Source organism: Manis javanica, chromosome 6, assembly GCF_040802235.1.
Source record: "Manis javanica isolate MJ-LG chromosome 6, MJ_LKY, whole genome shotgun sequence".
NCBI lineage: Eukaryota > Metazoa > Chordata > Mammalia > Pholidota > Manidae > Manis > Manis javanica.
The window spans coordinates 79,356,251-79,376,456 of NC_133161.1; the positions used below are offsets into that span (position 1 = coordinate 79,356,251).

Consider the following 20,206-nt stretch of genomic DNA (forward strand, 5'->3'; position numbering starts at 1 on the left):
CTGTCTTTTCTACATGACATCAAACTTCCTAAGATTCCTTCATTATCAACATTTCAATCTTGAGAGACATTTATGGGGTTAAAATGAAGAGTGAAATAAGTGAAAAGCTGAAATGTGATGCCTTCTGTTTCAGCAATATTGGAAGAAAATCAAATACTAAATAAGGCCTTTAGCAACATGATATTTCTGGCCAAATGATGGATATCGTGACTTTTTTGTTGCTACAAAAGGAAACAATTTATTTAACTTCTTTCTTTCCTCCCATTCTTTCTGGTTTACTAGCCTCATTTCATTTCCATAAATTATCCCTCTAAAAGAGGAAATGATTAATTGAAGATTGCTTCCTTAAAAACATTATTTCTTGTCATTAACAGCTGCAACATATTGTTGCATTGTGTTATTCAAACATACTGTAGTGCTTTTAAAATAATTTTAATGTTTGTTCCTCACAGTTATTTTGCTCTAACTATTCAGTTCAACCCATGAGAATTCATTATGCCAGTGTAACAACTACACCCTTCTTGTCTACTGGTAATTTTCATCACAAAAGTTTCTATTCAGAACAGTTGCTTTCTAAATGTGAGATGTATTTAAAAATGGATTAAAATGAGATTGCTTTCTTTCTGGAGATCTACAAGATTACTTTCTCATCAGCAGAACCCTCCTTTAGAGATAATAGGTATCCCTGGAGATGGGAGATTATATTCATGTGATTTCTCAAATCTCTTTCTCTTCTTAACCCATATTTGGGATTTTTGATTTTGAAGGATACTCAGTCATCATCTTCCACAGCTATAATCTCAAATCAACTCTTTTCATGTTATAAAACTTAATAAATATAGATTATTTGAATTGTTTACATTTACCAGCAGCTCAATAACATATTCTCTCATAATCAAGGTTATAAACCCTATGCCTTTTTTGACTAATTAAACTTTTAATAATTCCTTTTATTATAATTATGATAACTCTGTATCTTGAGGATGTCAAAGTTACATAAGATTTCAGCTTTTAAATGCAGAGTAAAACAGTTGCCTGGATTTGTCACTCAGCAAACATCAGCTGAAGATTTATGATTGCCAGTGCCAGGATTATGGAACACACAGCATGGAGGAAGATAACTAGATGAACAAATAATTATAACAAATAAGAATACTTGTGTTCTAAAGATATATGAAAAAGAGATTTTTAGGAAGCATAGAAAAGGAAATACTTCTTTTGATGGTGGTAGGTGAGTAGGACTAATATTGGGAGAGAGTTCACAATTTGTCTTGTATGGATCCTCAATAAAGGATTTTAAGTTCCAAATTAACAGTTGAAACTGTCACAGGAACAGCAATAATAATATCACCTCATGTATTTATGACTATTTCTGTGTCCAGACAGTATACTGTTATTTTTATGTAGATACTTATTAACAACAAAATATTAAAAAGGTTAAAATAGTTTTATATTGTCTGTAAGTGCTAAATGACCTAATATTTCTCAGACAATTTGCAGCTGTCTGATTAAAAACACAGATAATACAAAGACAGCAATCATGTCCCACAGGCAAAGCCAGTATGCTGACAGAGAACAAAATCACACATGTAGGAAGAACATATTTACCAAGAAGTTATCAGGGTAAGAAATAAATTTGTCTAACAGGTTTTGTTACCTGATGTAGAGGGGAAAATATCAATTCATGAATCACAAAGTTCACTTAAAAAGCTTACTTTTTCAAGAGAATTCCATAATTCCTAAAAGCTAACATCTGAAAGAAAAATTTCCCAAAGATGAGCATCAAGAAAACACTGCAAGGCCGTGGAACACCATCCTTGTCAACTTTGTGACATGCACATAGTGAGCAAAGCAGAGTATTGCTTATGGGCCCCCTCAACGTAGGTCAGAGGGACCCCACCAGCACAATTCAGTAAAATCAATTATTTCCCGATATTAGCACAATGTGTTCCATGGAAACTTCTCTCAGATTAACTAGTTTACTCCAGAAAGGGATTTTAGATTATGCTTAACCTGAATATGCAAGATTTCATATCCTTTAGGAAAATGATTTCTCACTTGAGCCTTTGATGTATATTGAGTAATTATGAATTCAATAATGTGTGTTCTGAAAAATAGAGTATAGCTGCACTATGTTACCATTTCTGTGCAGAGCTCTTTGTTTAAATATATATTGTTTCTATTTGTAAAAAATTTTTGAGGGAAAAAGTGAGAGCAAAGAGAGATTTGGGGAAAGGGAGAAGAAAGGAAGGAAAAAAGGAAAGAGAAACACATTGTTACTGGACTTCTAATATTTCCTGTGTTGTACAAAATTTACTCATGTTGTTGGGTAGAAGGGTCAAGAAAGGGAGTGGATAGTTATTGTGTGGCTTCTAATAGTTCTTTATAAAATATTTATTGGGTATCTGTTTATAAAGTGTCAGGTGTGGGGAAATTAACAGAAAAAAATGTTTACAGGTTGTTACGTCTGAGCACCCAAATATGTGAATGCTTGACTGAAGTCACCTATTTTTAAACATTAAATGAAAAGTTGACTTGACCCTAAATTAGAAGTTGCTGATAGAAGCAGTCTACTGAAGAGGAATTAACAGAAACAGCTGCATTTAGTGGAAATTTAGTTTTTGCAGTTATTGTTGATGGCAGCAGAACCTAAACAGAACATAAAACAGGAGAATTTCAAACCAAAGACAGTAGTATTTCCAATGATGGCTATGATTGATAGGTAACAGGACAGGACTTCACGGCTTACTTACTAGATTTACTCTTGCTATATTATTTGGACAAAGGAAAGAAACAAAGAGCCAACTTAAGAGGAGAATGAGCCCTTACGGTTTTGGCATTATTAGTTATCAAGACAGACTAAAGGCACCAAGCCAATGAACCAAATTTGCTAGTTGTTGACTACTATTTTATTCAGGTGGAAAAGTACCTGCATGTCATGAGGATCTTGAAGAAGTCCATGTATTGCTATGTTAAGCTAAAAACTGTTGCTAGGTTAAACTTAAGCTATTGCTATTAAACTAAATGCATGGCTAAATCAAAATCATCTTATATTAGCTTCTACTAAAGATATGTAGCAGATAAAATGAAATATTTTTTAAATATGAGAAAAAGATTTTCTACTAAGGGAATTCTTTTTTTTTTTCCTGTACATTGGGAAACGTTTGCTGTCAGCAGAGGAGTCTTGAACAGAAACTAAAAACTGAGCAGGTTTCCCAGGACTATAAGAAAGGTTATCAGAAAGCTCCATATGAATCAGATGGAATGATTAAATTAATTGGGGAGAAAACAACTTAGACAATGATTTTTTTTAAGTGTGCCTAATGACCTTACATTTATACTAAACTCTCTTGTTTCTTATTATACAAATTGCATTGCTCTCCATAGCTCTCTGTTAAGGAATGTACTGAAGGATTTAAACAGTTCTGTGGAACAGTGACTTATACCTTAAATTACTAGAGATATCCATGTAATAGTAACTTGGATTCAGTGAGAGACAAGTCAGTTATTATCATAGATTTCTATTAGAAAAGTAGGTCTGGGAGGCAAGGTTAGTAAGCCAGAAGATACTGGTGGATTGCCATGTTGCTTGTTTCTAAATCCAGTGGATTTTCCTATGTTATGCTGTCATATGGTGTATAATTCGTTAACATGTAGAGACTGAATGAAAAGTCTCTTCCTGAAAGTAAAAGCATTTCTTTTTTTAAACCAAAAACATTTTTCAACATTTTTTATTTTGTTGGAGCAAGTACACTTACCATGAGATCCACTCTCTTAACAGATGTTTAAGTGTATGATACAGTATCGTTCACTATAGGCACAAGGTTATACAGCAGATCTTAAGATCTTAATCATCCTGTATGATTGAAACTTTATAACCATTGATTAGGAGCTCCCTACTTCCCTTAGCAACCACCATCCCACTATCTGCTTCTAGGAATTTGACTATTGTGATGCTTCATATAGGTCAGATCATAGAGTATTTGTTCTTCAGTGACTGGCTATTTCACTTACTATGTCCTCAGCATTCATCCATGTTGTTATGTATTGCTGATTTCCTTCCTTTTTAAGGCTAAATAATATTCCAAATGAAAGCTTTCTAAATCAAAGTTTAAACTATATAGCAATTAGCAGAAAAAAATGTATTCAGTGTAAACTCCATTGACCTCTTTGATAAGGCATTCTAATTATTCATAGTAACACTTGAATCACAGATTTTCCAGCCCTGTTGGGCCTAGAGATTCAGTTCATCTCTATCCATGGAATCAGATGTCTTGCAAACTAGCAAAGCAACATGTGCCATATCTATTTCAATCAGAGATGCCCTAAGAATTTCAGATGGAAAAGAAAAACACTACCATAGTCAATGTAAATGCTGACACACCAAGATATGTATCTCCAATGTGCAAAAAGATGTGACTCAGAATCAGTTAAATATATTGTTTTCGCATTTCAGTCATTTTCTGTTTTTTCTATTTCCTAGGGACTGATCTTTTAAATAAGAAGGGACAGATGCTTCCCAATATTGGAGGAGTTTTGTTTAACACCTAAGGCAGTAGAGGAGAAAGCTCTGGGGTTGACATCCCTGGAAATAGCAAATGGAGGTGGACCATATGCAGGGTGAGACAGGAGATTATTGACATAGGCCATGTTCAAGGATTGAATAGAAGCAGGATTTTGGACAGTGAGAGCAAAACATATTGTCTGTGACAGATAAAAGTATTCAGTTGATGAGAATGAGAGTAAAACTGTCAAAGTGATGTCAAAAAAGGGGGGAAGCTTTATTTTTAATTAAGAATCTAGCTGAGTTTGAAGTAGAGACAAAAGTTTTTCATTTGTCTCCATTGTCAGACCTCTATGAATGTGAGGATATATTTATTATTTTTAAAATTAATGAGTTCCAGATTGTACAGGATGTCATAATGGAAACAGGATTACACAAGATAATAAGGAATTTTTTTCTCTAAATGAGTTTTACCTAGAGTCCCTGTGTTGTACTTTTGATCTTAACTGTGTTTCATTTACCACATTGAAGGGGGTTACATAAAGGGTAAAATAATAGAAACTTAACCAGGAAACAGGTCTTCTTATTGCTGCATTGTATTATATACTTTTGCCATATTCTTTAGCCTAATTCTTGAAAATAATAAACGATATGTCATTTTAAAATAAAGACAACTGAAACCACATTGCATTATAATTGTGCATCTTTCTTCTGAGCCATCCCAAACATTTCACACCAATTGATCTTCAGAACAGATGTGTGGATTATTTAGGGGTTTTTGGTGGGGAGTATAAACTTCCTGAACTCTATGTTCTGTAAAACAGTAGGTAAATATTATTGGTTGGTGAATTTAATTTTACGGATGAAAAACAAACATGGAGAGGCAAAATGGTTTCTCAGAAACAGATTCTTGCTTCCAAAAGCCCAGATGAGTAGCTTTTCTGTTAGAAAATAGTACAATATGTACTGGGCCCATTAGTCAGAACATAGAAGTTTATAGTGACAATTTCATGGAGAGGATTATACTGGCATATAAAGATGTATACATATACTACACACATGGCTGATTTTGTTAATATAATGCTATTTTTAGTAGACAAACCTCTGTGTATGCTTTATATAACCCATACCAAAATGATTTGTCTACTTAGGCCCTTGCATTCTGAAACCTTACATCCTTGACATTGCTGCCAACCTCAATCAACTTGGAAAAGATTTCTAACTTGGCAACAAATTGAACTCCTGAATTACCAAATTAATACTTTGGAAAGCTGAATTTACTTCTCTAACGTTTCTCGTTTCATTTCCTTGTCATCCTCCAGATAATCATCATGGCCACAGCCTTGAAGAAAGAATCATCTATGGAGTGGAAAATAGTAGCACGTTCCTGGAATGCAGCCCAAAATCACAGCGAGCTCTAGTCTATTGGCAATTCCAGAGGCGAAATGAAGAGCGAAAAGAAGAGGTATAGGAATGAAATTGACTAGAATATTTCCATCTAATAACATATGCTGTTAAGTGACCCCAGCTTGGTTGACTTAAGGGGGGACCAAAGTACTGTGAATCTTAATCCTTTTCTTAGCCCATCAATAGCCCATTCCTTAAATAAACACACACTGAATGCTGACCATAAGATGGACTTCGTGCTAGGAGTTGGAGAAAGGATGGTGAATTGGTAAGAGTTTTGTCCTAGAAGCTTTTTGGGAATATATTTTAGTCTTTCTTTTTCTTCCCATAGTTACCTACAGAGCAATTATATTATTTATATTTGTGTGAAAAAAAAATAAAATCCTGTACTAATTTTAACTTTTGTTTAATTAATTCTGCTATACAAACATGTTTTCCTTTCTTCATTAACCTCCTCCTCAAGGGAGAGGAAGTTTAGGAATGAGAGTAGTAGATTTAGGATGAAGGGTCTGAGGTCCCACTAATTACTCTTATATGAACTATGCATGTAGCATCAGATAGGTCTTCATCCTTAATAGATCCACTTATTCCTCTAAAAAATTAAAGAATTGTATACAGAAAATCTCAATGACAACTCTGAGCCTTTAAAGCTATTGAAAAGAAATAAGGGTAATCAGACTATGTAGACAATTTGTAAATGCATTATATGCAGGCAGCTTTATGAACATAATATGAATAAAAAGGTAAAAACCCTCTTGTTTTCTTCTTTGACATTTGAAGCAGTCTTTAAATATCTATTCACATCATACAAATGTCAAGGTTGATTCTGTACATTACCAGGTTAGGGTTTCAGAGTTCTCTATTGTAAACTGTATTCAAAATATAAGTGAGGTTGGATATATTCAAGAGCGTATCTTCATATTTTTGTCACATTTGAGACTTAGGAAATTGAAAAATAATTATTGAACATATAACCGCATGTTTTTTTCTGCTTGCTCAACTGCTAATTATTTTAGTTGTATTTTTTCAAATCTCATCAAAAGTTCATGTTAATGCTGCCTTGTTTTCTACAGTCAGGGTTCTATATTTCTAATTCCAATATTTAATGTTAACTTTATCCTATATTTGTATACCTTCCATATCTTTGTCCTTTCCTCCCATTGCATTGAACACTTTAAATTGCTATTATGAGAAATTCTATTACAACAATAGAAAAACAATAGACAACCAGTATTTTGCAGTGCATCTTAGAAACAACTGACAGAGATTGATAATTCTTTTCCCTGCTGGGAAGATGCTATCATTTCTCTTAAGCTAGAAATGTTATTAACTGTTAAAATGTTCCTCAACACAGTCTAATTGTTACTGAGACATAGTTTCAAGACATATTTCTTTTAAACGTGTATATTTTTACTACTTTTTTTTCTTCTGCTAGATCAGAATAGATGATCACATCATCAGAACAGAACAAGGACTTCTACTGCGTAGCCTACAGCGAAAGGATTCCGGCAATTACCTCTGTCATGCCGTGGAACATGGATTCATGCAAACTCTTCTGAAAGTGACCCTGGAAGTCATTGACACAGAGCATTTGGAAGAACTTCTCCATAAAGATGAAGATGGAGATGGCCCCAAAACCAAAGAGATGTCCAACAGCATGACACCTAGCCAGAAGGTCTGGTACAGAGACTTCATGCAGCTCATCAACCACCCCAACCTGAACACAATGGATGAGTTCTGTGAACAGGTTTGGAAAAGGGACCGAAAACAGCGTCGGCAAAGGCCAGGGCATTCCCAGGGGAGCAGCAACAAATGGAAGCACTTACAGGAAAATAAGAAAGGTAGAAACAGGAGGACCCACGAATTCGAGAGGGCACCCAGGAGTGTCTGAGCTGCATTACCTCTAGAAACCTCAAACAAGTAGAAACTTGCCTAGACAATAACTGGAAAAATGCAATATACATAAACTTTTTTCATGGCATTATGTGGATGTTTACAATGGTGGGAAATGCAACTGAGGTCCGCCAACTATAAATTAAGTCCATGAGTAACTTTCCTAACAGGCTTTCTTCCTCGTACCAACACCTAATAGAGGTCAGGTGAACGCAGATGTTCACTTGAGCAGACTTAATGTTTCCTACGAGATTTCATTGTACAGGTTTCGCTTTCTTCTTTGCCTGAGAAATAAAAAAGTCACTTGCCATACTGCCATCTAAAGAAGAAAAACTGCATCAGCAAAGCCATTTTCTTGAACTAAAAGTTTAAAATAAACTGCATGGGTTTCCTAAGCTGATGAATATTCCAAAATGTGGTTGGATTCAAGGCTATTTTTCTGTCTACCAGCACTCGTGTTTATATGTACTGGAGGAGTAAAATGATCCTGAATGAAATGGTCTGTGGAAATATAAAAAACATAAACCATCCATCATCCAGAAGAAAAATGGAATACACTGATCTACTACTGATGTCTTCTTTCAGCTTTGATCTAAAGATGTATTTTATTAAAACTATAATTTAAATGTACTATGACAAATATGCAGTAAAAACGAGCTCTTTTCTAAGCTAGAGTAGGTTTTTGTCTTAAATTACAATTATTGTGATATATACTTTACTTTTTGTTTTAACAACTCCAATTGTGTGCTGCTTTTTTCCAGCATTTTGTTTCCAGTTCGGCAAAAGGGACAGACTATATAGTTCTAGAAACACATATACACCTATAGCTAATTCCTAAAACCTGGATACAAGTTATGCTCTATTTCTCTGAAAATTCAAACAAATAACACCTCCCATTCTTTAAGTATTACCTAAATTAGTTTTAACCTGCATAATATCCTTAGAAAAACAGCACTTAACTGGCAAAAAAGGGAGGAAACATATTGATATGTCAAATGCATTTTGTTGTTCCTAATGGATCAATGAGGAGAAAAAGAACTGCAGATTTCATGAAAATAATAAGCATTATCTTAATATAATGTGAATAGGAGATCTCTCAATTCTGTGCTTGAACTCCTGCCTGATATTGGAGACATAAAAACTCTCTCATGATTCCATTAGGAATTACATCTTTTTTTTCTCAAAACTTAAAAACTTAATTTTTCTGAAAAGGGAGAAATCAGAAATATTCAGACAACATCTTAAAGAAAATATCCCACTTCTGCTTACATCTGTATCCACTGCCTCCTGTTTCATCTTGTTTAAAACAACTATTGGTCTAAAGAATATATGCCTCTTTCTACATTGATGGGTGCAATTTTTATACAAACTGTTTTCCAGGACACAACCCACACTTAGAGCATATGAAACTCTTTGTCTCCTGCAACAACTTATAAAATAAGGTAAAAGATTGTTAATTAAGGGCTTGCTTGCTTTGTTATCCTAAAATTATTCCTTGAGAATCTTTGAATTCAAGATGTACAAGACCTTCAGCATTACAATACAGTTGCTTTTGCTCTGCACTCACCTTTCCAGGTATCCACCGCGAAGTCCTTCATCATGCACAAAAACGCAAAAGAAACATTTTATTATAATTAATGAAAGCGACATTGAAATTCTAAGTCTAGTTTCTTGGGATTCTAATTAACTTAACATTGATTTCTCACCTCAGACTACAGTGAATTTTTAAAAAAACTCTCTCTCAGCTGAAATATTTCACAGATGGAAGCTCATGTTTCAGTTTTAATGATTACTTTGAATAAACAATTTGTTGATGCTTTTTCAAATGAAAGCCTAAAAATAGTCTACATTCAATTTTAGACTCCATTGATTAATACAGTGTTACTTTCAGAAGTACACCCCAAGTGGTAGCTGAACTTAAAATTATTTGAAGAAGACACTCCTGTAGAGAAAAAAAGTGTTTGAAATACAAATCAGAGCAGAAAGAGTGCTCCAAAAATAGATAATTCTTTTAAAAAGGTCATAGAATATCTTCATTGTGCTAAAATTCATTGCATTTCATTCTAAATTTGCAGCTGAAACAAATTTATTTGCAATAACAGAAGTATCCTATTTCTTATTCATCCTCAAAAATAAAGGATTTGAAAGAATAGAGATTTTATAACTTCAGGGATGCCTTCCAATATCTCAGTGCATTTTGTTTGGTATTAAGAAATATCCAGAGAAAGAAATTTTAGACTTCAGTTAAAAAGAAACAGATCTACTGGCATATCTTTATAAATCATCAGGTCTAAGTTTTCGAAGAAAATTATAGATAAAACTTGCAAGTAAATAACTCCTATGACATCATAATCTTCTGCCAATATGAATTGCAAAGGATCAGTTTGCATGAAAAATAATTCCCATTTAATAAGTCTTAATAGACTGATATTTGCATGTATCATAAGAGTTGAAACTTTGTTAAGAGACATATGTGACCTTAAACAAATTCTTTTTTTTTTTAACAAAATATTTTTTGTTTTAACAACTCCAATTGTGTGCTGCTTTTTTCAGCATTTTGTTTCCAGTTCGGCAAAAGGGACAGACTATATAGTTCTAGAAACACATACACACCTATAGCTAATTCCTAAAACCTGGATACAAGTTATGCTTTATTTCTCCCAGAAATTCAATCTTAAGGCAGGAAAAAAGGTACATCCCAGCATAGAAATTATGGCCCAGCTGAAATCAAATGTAAAATGTAAATGCATGTAAATGCACACTTATTGCTATTTTTTATGTATTATTTAGTGATTTTTTCCAATGGTATGTGTTTCATATTTTTGCTACCTACACATTAGGCAAAGAGATGTAAATAATTTTGAAAAGAAGAGGAAGAACAGTGTAAAATGCAGCTTTTTATAGGTACTCCATTTCAGTGTGTTTCAACATCATCCTAAAATGAAAAATTTTTCCACACAACTAACAAGGTGGTTTGTGTGCTATTTCAGGGCAAAAGATATGTGCCCATTCAAATAAGCATGTTTTTTGCAGGTAAATATGTTCCATATCTGTATTTATCATTGCATTTCAGATGGGAACTGAACAACTGGAGAGAAAAATGTAATGAAACTGCTGCTGTAAATTATTCCTTTTAGCATGTATTCAGTTGCTAAATACACATTTCTTCAAAATATTTGAATTCAGATGTCTTTACTGTTCCCTTTAGCATATGGCGTCAAGGAACCTAAGTTTAGAAACTGTTGAAAGCCAGAGTTAGGTCACTACATAATCAGCTAGCAGATTTCTTCATTGCAGTCATCTACAAACTGGGTTCCATATTGTGATGTTGTGAATTTTTATGCCCTTTAAATTAAATATTGTTACTTTTATGTCCTTTCTAAAAAAGAAATATGAGGATGAAATTCTATGTTGTGTCATTAATCACAATCATTTTAGTTTCATTTAGTATCTACAATGATGCCTGATAATTGTTAATCAAATTGCCATGCTTGAAAGTCATAAGCATTTTATTAATACAGAGTTTATAGTATAACATTTTGAAATCTTTGTTTTATGAATTCACTTTTTAAGCACAATTTGTATTCTACTAATGGAATTCAATTCTCAAGTCTCATGGCTTCAAACACATACTTAACAAGTAGGACTCAATGTCATCTTATTGTGTTATAATGTGTTAGATACAAACTGGCCTAAGGGAAAGACATCCGTGCTTTTAATCTTAACTTTGTTTGTAATAGTTATTTAAAGACAATGTCAGTGTTCACAAAGTGCATGTTTCCATAAAGAAGAAAACATTGTTTCAAAAGCCTGCAAAATCCTATTAGCTTATTTGATTTCTAATAATTTTCTTACACTACTTAAACATAATTACATAACATTTATAACATTAATATACTAAGACCTACAACTGAAAGAGAGAATGAAGCCACAGAAATGGTGCCTTGTATATAGTACAGCTCTTGTCACAGTCAACCGGACCAAGGGAAACAGCCAGGTTTTCATTTCAGACATTTAAGTATACACAGGCAAAAGCTGAAGTACCAACTCGAACTGAACTGAACAAAAAGATGATTTTTGAATATAAAGAAATTGGACTGGTAGACACTTTGTCCTTTAGAACCAGATTCCTACCTGTTCAATTAAATTCCACTGATAGATCTTATGTGTCCCCTGTGTGCTAGGTAATGGTAGGTGCTGAGGATACTAAGATGAGTGAGACATAACCCCCATGCTCAAGAGCTCACAGTGAAATAAACAGTAACACGATATGTCATCTTCCAGCAAGGGTCCAATCTCCATCTCTAGATGATGCTAACCATCTACTCTGCACTCAATCTGTGCCTTGTATGTACTTTTTTATTGTCACCCTTATCACAAAGGTGTGATTTCTTTGTTAACTTCCCCATCTCCCTTTCTAGACTGTGAGCTCCTTGAGGGTAGGGTTTGTATCTAATTTATCTCTGCCCACAGTGCCTACTGTGATGGTTGGCACAAGGAAGGAGCTCAATAAAGCACTGTTGGAAAGAGCCAGGTTATAATGTGGTAAGTGCCAAATGCAAACTCCAAAGTGCTCTGGGATCAAAGCTGGGGAGGGATTAATTTAATGAGATAGATTATGAAACGCTTCAAAAAGAAGTGACACATAGCTGTGGATTGAAATTTAAGACAGATTTGCTCAAGTGAAGTATAGGCAGGGCAGTCTGGCAGAAAAAATAACGAGAGCAGTGGAGAGGTGTGAACAATGCTTTTATGCTGGGACAAGCATGACAAATGGATAGAGCAAGGGGTTCATAAAGTAAAATGTCCTACTGTGAATCAAAATGGTGCATATGTTTGGTCTTTCATGGATTTTGGTCTATTTAGCTTTATTTGTACCCCACAACCTCATTACTGGCACACGGTGTCATTCACTCTGCTTCCTTCCACCCGCTTCCCTCATCTGCTCTCGTGGTGTTGACCTCTTCTCTTTGCTCAGCTGGAATCATAGCACTGAGCAGTGTTCCCGCAACCATCCTTAAAATGATCTATATCGTGATCTAGTTCAACTAACCATACTTCAGCTGGAGTTCAGAATTCCACCAATGACTGGTTGGGAAAAGATAGCTTCACCTGGTTGACTCCTCTGTTCTGACTCAGCTCAAATTCTAGTTTCTTACATTTCACCTGCATTCAGCACTACCCCATTCGTGTCATGTTAGCCTGCTCAGCCATGGGGCTCGACATTGCCTTGCTAATTAGCAAGATAATGCACAAATGGGGCTTTATGAAAGATAGCATGAAAATATAAAGCCTGTATTTGTTCAGTGGACACCCTAGATGGAGTACTTCACAGCTAAACAGCGATGCAAGTGAAGTCAGCATACATAGTTGACAAAGACTCCTATTTTTAAAAAAAAAATACAATAAAAAAGAAAAAGGAGGAGGCCTAGCTGCATCTTGAATTTGTCAACTCAACACTACCATTATATTGAACAATCGAGTTTTTTCTCACATAACAAAGAATGTATTTTATTTCTCTTAATCTAAACATTAGACTTGTAGACATACTGTTTATTTATACAGTATCTAGGCAAAAGTTCTCAGAAATGTGTTCAAGTCATCACAGTTTGGGTAATTTTGAAGTCTCAACTCCAATGTCTCTTTTGTGTATCTAACTGAAAGCATTTACACCTCAAGTAAATACATTTTTAAAATTCATTGCCATTTGTGTAGCCCAGTTTTGATTATTTTATTGATAACTAATTCCAGAGATACTTAACTATTTTAGACAAAGTTATGTGTCTAAAATCAAACAGCTTTTCCACTTTAGGATTTTTTTTCTATTACACCTTAATTTTTAGGAGATTTGTATCCTTGAATTTCAAAAAAAAAATGATAGTTTCATTAGTCCTCAAATAGTTTTGTTTCTTCATACAATGTTTTAAATTGTTGATAAATGTCACAAATTAATATAGGTCTCTGTATACCATTCAATAAATTCTACTTGATTATTGATACTGAGTAAAAATGATACATCTCTTTTTCAAATTTGCAATGTTAGCATCTACCAGTTTCAGAAACATTGCTCATTTTCTTTTTCCCACTACTTTTGACCTTAATCCTATGTTTGTTGAAATTAATTAGAATTTATTTGGTTCAGGAAGCAGGTTACATTATTACCGAGGGAATATTATATAGCATCAGAAATAAAATCTGGTACACATATTAAAGAGCATATTGAAATCTTTCAATTGTGAAATATATTCACTTGTAAAAGTTTGAGTAAGTACTCATCCTAAAATGATTATATATTAACCAAAACAACAGTCTAGTCTCCGGAAACATGCCATTAATTTCTTAAACTCTCTGGAATTTAAAAAACAACAAAATGCCTAGATTGCAAAATCTCTATAATCATTCAAAAAACAGTATATCCTGTTACCCCCAGTGGGGATTGGAATATAATTTGTAATTGTTTCCATACTTGTCTCTTTCTAAGCAACTCTTTGTCATTAGAAAGTGTTTATTAAAATGATGTCATATCGGGTAGCTTTATATTCATTATTGGGAAGTAATATTTTTGAACTTGTTTAAAGGAATTATTTATAAAACATTTTTATAAAACCTGGTATCAGTGCATATTAAACCTAAGAGCAGAAACTCTTTATATCACATTGTATTATAATTTATTATGATGATATTAAATAAAATCAATATAAGCAGAAGTATAGAAACATTAATAAGGCCTTCCTGGCAATAGTAGAAATTATATTTTTATATCACTTTATAATGTTCAAGGTATTTCCATTATCTCATTTAATCCATGAGATGGAAATTTTGTTATACCAACTTTGTAGGAGAGAAAGATAGTAAGTGGCTTGTCTTAGATCTAACATTTAACAATTTTAAGCCTAAGATGAAAGCTCATTTGATCCAATTAAAGCAGAACATTTTTATCACAACTTTGCCTCATAAGGTGAAAATAAGTAATCTATTCCACTTTTAATAAATTACCACTGTAATAAGCATGGGTTTAGGTTAGATCCTCTAAAAACAATGTACAAAGAAACAGTTTATTGACTTTGGTTCTTAGTAACATAAGATATTAATTAATATGGAAGATGAACGAACCAATGAAAAGATGGTCAGGTGTTCATTTACAAAAAACTCAAATTGATATTTATAATTCATTCTAACAAAAAAAGTCAAAGAAAAAATACTGGTTTCTTCATCAATTTTTAAATGAATCAATAAAGAATACTTTAATTGATACACAATAACCTTTCTTTGTATACTCGATAATTTGACCAAAATAAGTAAACATTTTTGGAATCATATATGCATTTATAAAGTCTGCTTTTATAAGTGAAAACAATTTTGTTGGAAAATACCTTATTTTTTTAATAACAATTGGAAATGAATACTCTTGTAAGAAACAATATTGTTACACAATAATTTAACATATCAGGGATAACATTCCACTAGCAAACTTCAAAAAGTGTTAGTATTTTACTAAAAATATATAGCTATATCAACTTTATAACTATTTTTCATTAAATTGCTGCTTTCCAGTACATAACAATATCAATACCTATGTCAGTAACTGCCAGAAGTCCTATATAGGTTCTCATTCTTAAACAGTAGTAATTGTAATCAACCCATATATATGTATCTCACTTAAATATATACAATTTTAGAAATTATGTTTTCACTTGGTGTAGCTATCTACATGATTTAATTTAAAAACAAGTATAACAAAAATTCAGAAATTCTAAATTTTATGGATGATATTTGTTGAAATTCTAAATCCTTCATTCTGCTTGATTGTAAAGTTCCCCAAGTCCCACCCATCAGGTGAACAGTCCTTGGACCACGGATAAGAGAGGTGAAAGAGAATTTATTCACAGGGTGGTTGTAATACCTAATGTTGATATAGAACATTGTTCACACTGAAATATATTCACTTTTCTCCATCTCTGTACTCATAATGATGAGAAAAAGATGGTTTCCCTTGTTTCAAAGAAAAAATTCTTTTGACTACATCTACCCGAGATAACCATTTATCCCTCCACGTTTTGTCTCAGTTCGTTGTACCTGTAATTCCTCCCTCTTCCCATTCTAAAGTAGTAAAGGTAAATAACAATAATTCCCCTCAGTCATACTATTCATTTGAGAACTTTTCTACTTGTCTTTTCCCATTGAAGTTGTCAAAAGAAATTAAAATCAACTCTTAATTAAAGATAATTTGTAGTTGACTTTCATCCTCTTGTAAAATTCCATTATTAAAGATTTCCAACACATTCATCTTCATTTCCAACTAAGTCAACTTTTAATTTTTAATTTGTAGGCCTACTGTCTGCCATCACCCTAATGAATGTATCATAATGGTGAATTAACCAATTGTTCTGTACTAAGTAATCACGTGTGCGTATCCAGTTTTTAAAATTAACATTTTCAAGCTTGGAAAGGAGACGTTTCTCTATGCACATTTTCATAAACCATCTTCCAGAAAACAAAGTAATCCTTTTCTTATAGGCTCAAATAAACAAACTCTATTATAATAAGTATGCTTTTAAATATGACAAATCTTGAGACAGAGTCTAAGCAATTGCAAATGCTGATGAACTTTCAAAATGAGAATCAAAGTTGAAAAGAATAGAGTATAGGAGAAATTATATTTCTGGTAATAAGATCTCACAGGAAGACAATGTAAGAACAGGCATTTATTGAGTCACTAAAGAACACACAAAAAAGAGCATTATCATAATTCACATCTAGAAAGATAATAATTTATGCAAAATTACTCCCTTTAAAAAGTAGAGATGAAAAGAGACATGACATCTCAAAACCCTGCCAGCTGAGGATAAACATAAGAAATAAACCATATGTGTTGTGGGAGGCACAAAGTAACTGTTAGGCAAAAATAAGACCAAGCTATGACATGATCCAGATGTTCACTAACACGAAGGTCTCAGCAAAATCTGACGATCTTCAAGGTCTCACAAGAGAGGATAAAAATTCCCCAAATGTGAACACTGATTGGCTTCAATTATTAGGTGATTCTTTTTAAAGAATTGCTCTTTGTGTGACGTATTGTCATCTTTCAACTTTAACTATCTCGGAAATTGATAAAAAGGAACATAAAAAGATGAAATAACAATGCAGGCTTTGAAGTAAAATTCTTTCGTTCATGGGAACTTTGAGAGTCCATTTGGTCGGTCCTCAGGAAAGACCACTGTATCGAGTGGACAAGCTGGGAGCTGGCAACACTGTGAGGACTATACAAAAGTATTTTATGCTGTCCGTGACTGAAAAGAGCATTAAGTTCAAAACTCAATGGGAAGTATATATATACATGGTACAGTGAAGATAATTTTCAATGAAAATTGAACTAGTTTTTCTTCTATGACTCAAGCCTAGGTCTACTTGGGAGATCTTTCTAAGCTCTGTGTTTCTCGGTGTTTTGGCTCAGCCCTGCTATGGCTAAATGAGCACTGACTACAACCCAGCTCACCTTGTATGCTCACCTTTCATTTATTGGCCAACTGATGATATGTTTAACATAGCGTGAAGGGATTGAAAAAGAGTGTTCAAAAATAAGAAATTTTATAAAAAAATAAAATAAAATAAAGCAGTTCCTGTGTGCTGACCTCCAATGAGTTCTGCACAGTGATATAGAGGGCATGTCAAAGTGTGGGCAAAGGGTCTGTTTGTTTCTATGCAGAAGATCAAGGCCTAGCTTGGCTACCCAGAAAATGAACTAAGATACGATATGAGGAGGAGCTTCCAGCATCAGCACTCTCTGGAGGACTCGTGCCAGGGGATGATCATCAAAAAGCCTCCACAGGAATCTGGGCGATGTTGCGGTTGTGGCTGCATCCACCCCACGGTTTCCTGGACTTGCCATAGGAATGAGGAGGGAGATGTCTAGGCTGGCATGTGCATACAGTGAGACAACGAATTTGACCGGATCTATACTGTTGGAACTCAACCAGGAGTTGGGAGGGGTGCAAGTTGTAGCGCTCCAAAATCTTATGACTATAGACTATCTATGGTTAAAAGAACATATGGGACATGAACAGATCCCAGAAATGGGCTGCTTTAATTTGTCTGATTTCTCTCAGACTGTTCAAGTACAGTTGGACAATATCCATCATATCATAGACTAATTTTCACAAATGCCTAGGGTGCCTAAATGGTTTTCTTGGCTTCACTGGAGATGGATGGTAATTGTAGATTTGCTTTGTTTATGTCACCGTATTCCTATTATGTTAATATGTGAGCGCAAATTAGTGGTAGTTTAAAACCTATACATACTTAAGGTACTCTACAAGAAGATATGTCAAAGAAATAATCAATCCTCCCATGTTTTCTTCCATATGCTACCTCTACAGCTTTTCTTCTTCCTTCCTAATTACAACCCTTAAATACAATTTGTGCCTCATATCGAATTTACCGAGTATCATAATTCATCCAGGTGGTAAAGATACCTCGAGACAAGTGCTGGCCATAGAAGCCACAGGGCATAAATCTGAAAAGAAGTAAAAAGCTAACCTTTTCAAACAATATGGCTTCTCTCTCACCAACTTTACATTTCTCTGTATGGCCCCGGAAGATGACTGGTTAGCCAGAGACGGGTAAGATTCCTCAAGGGAGGAACAACCGAAGACAGGCACAGTCGCAGGGGGGCCATCAGGTTAGAAATTGGGGATCAACAGAGGTGAGGCTCAGAACCTCACCCCCCCTGTTTTGAGAGAAATCTTCTGCATCCATGGATGTTTTGCTGCCCTTGTCTAGCTTGGATTAATACTTAGTCCATAGGCACACACCTGATCATCTACATTTGCCCTCTTACAGCACTAAACTATGTTTTCTACCTTTATCTTGCATCTACCTACCACTTCAGCATTTTATTAAAAATAAAAATAATAATAATAATAAAGGGAGAAATGTGGGATCAACATATAAATCAAGTATAAAAATCAAACGAATATTCATATTTGACCTGATTGTTAATAGTTCATAATGCGTGATCAAAACCGAAAGTTTCTGTGATGAATGCCCTTGTACTGTTCACCATGTAAGAATTTATTCACTATGTAAGAATTCGTTCACCATGTAAGAACTTGTTCGTTATGCTTCAGAAGATTGGAGACTGATGAGAATTAGGCTTGAGATGGATTAATGATTGTACATTAAGCATTGACCCCCCTATACAGAATTTTATTGTTGTTAACAACCATTTGATCAATAAATATGAGAGATGCCCTCTCAAAAAAAAAAAAGAAATTTTAAGAGCATAAGGAGCAGAACAAACCCACATGCTGTAAAAGTATGAAAAAAGAATAAGAGCTGGAGAAAGCAAGGGAAGACAGTCCACTGGTCTGGAAAGGAAGTAAAAGCATAAAAGCACACACCTGTCATTTCTTTTATGAACAGTGCAAAGGCCTGGGTTCCCACTGAATTCCTTTTTATCCTTCTGGGATCCCAATCTAATGTGCTATTGATCTCTCTTGACCTTGTCTACTTTGTTCAACCGTCTGCTAAGTCCAGGCTACTCTGAACATATGGTCAGAGTACAGACTATCGACATCACCATCACCTGGGAGCTTATGAGAACACCTCAGACCCACCCCAGACCTCCTGAAGCAGAACTGGCATTTTAGCTCAATCCCCAGGTGATTTGTGTCTCCATTTGTGTTTGAGCAGCAGTGCTCTAAGTGAGTCACTCCTATAGATTGCATCTCATGCTCTTTCATGGGCACAGATTTAGATCATTCTATTCCATGGATGATTTCTCAAGACTTCACTGGCCCAATGGCTACACATCTGACTGAGTCTTAAGATGGGTAACCTACCTCCAGGGTTTCACGGCACAGGAGCAGGGATCAGACACTAGGATGTCTGGACCCTGAAATATCAAGTTATATTATTGGCTCATTGATGAAGAGGAACTATTACATATCTGGAGAATGATTATCGTGAGAATTAACAGAAAACTGCTTTTTAAGCAATATTTACCAAACAATGCCAGCTGGATTGGAGGTGGGAGAATTTCAATTAGAAAATATTTCTACTATTCAGCTTTTTAAAAGTGATGCTTTTCCTGTGTTTGTTTGTTTTTTTCTTTTTGATTAAGAAAGAATATAGAAAACTTCAACTACATAAACACTTCTATCTAGTTTTTAAAAAATATTCAGGGGAAAGGAAGCACAATGCAATGAGAGGTATTCTTTATAGGTAATATTTCCTTTAGGTTCCCTTGTATAGTGAATTTTCCTGGAATATTCCAGTATTAGGCTTCCTGAAATTTGGCAACAGTGTGAAAGGGAGTGCTTGAATTTCTCAACCATTGCTCTCCAGTTTTTTAATAGTATTTTAATTCTGTGAACAGAATATAGTAATTTAAATACTTCCTAT

At 34.2% G+C, this 20,206-nt stretch overlaps 1 protein-coding gene across 6 annotated transcripts in view; it reads left to right on the forward strand.

Moving 5' to 3' along the window:
- The window catches only part of SEMA3A (semaphorin 3A), a 442,921-nt gene extending 428,588 nt beyond the window's left edge, over positions 1 to 14,333 (forward strand). For all 6 annotated transcript variants that reach the window (XM_073238902.1, XM_073238903.1, XM_073238901.1 and 3 more), the window contains 2 exons: positions 5,827 to 5,969; positions 7,347 to 14,333. In XM_073238902.1, the coding sequence (XP_073095003.1) occupies positions 5,827 to 5,969; positions 7,347 to 7,802 (599 nt within the window). In that variant the 3' untranslated portion in view covers positions 7,803 to 14,333. The remainder of the gene's footprint in view (positions 1 to 5,826; positions 5,970 to 7,346) is intronic.
- The last annotated feature ends 5,873 nt before the right edge of the window (positions 14,334 to 20,206 follow it).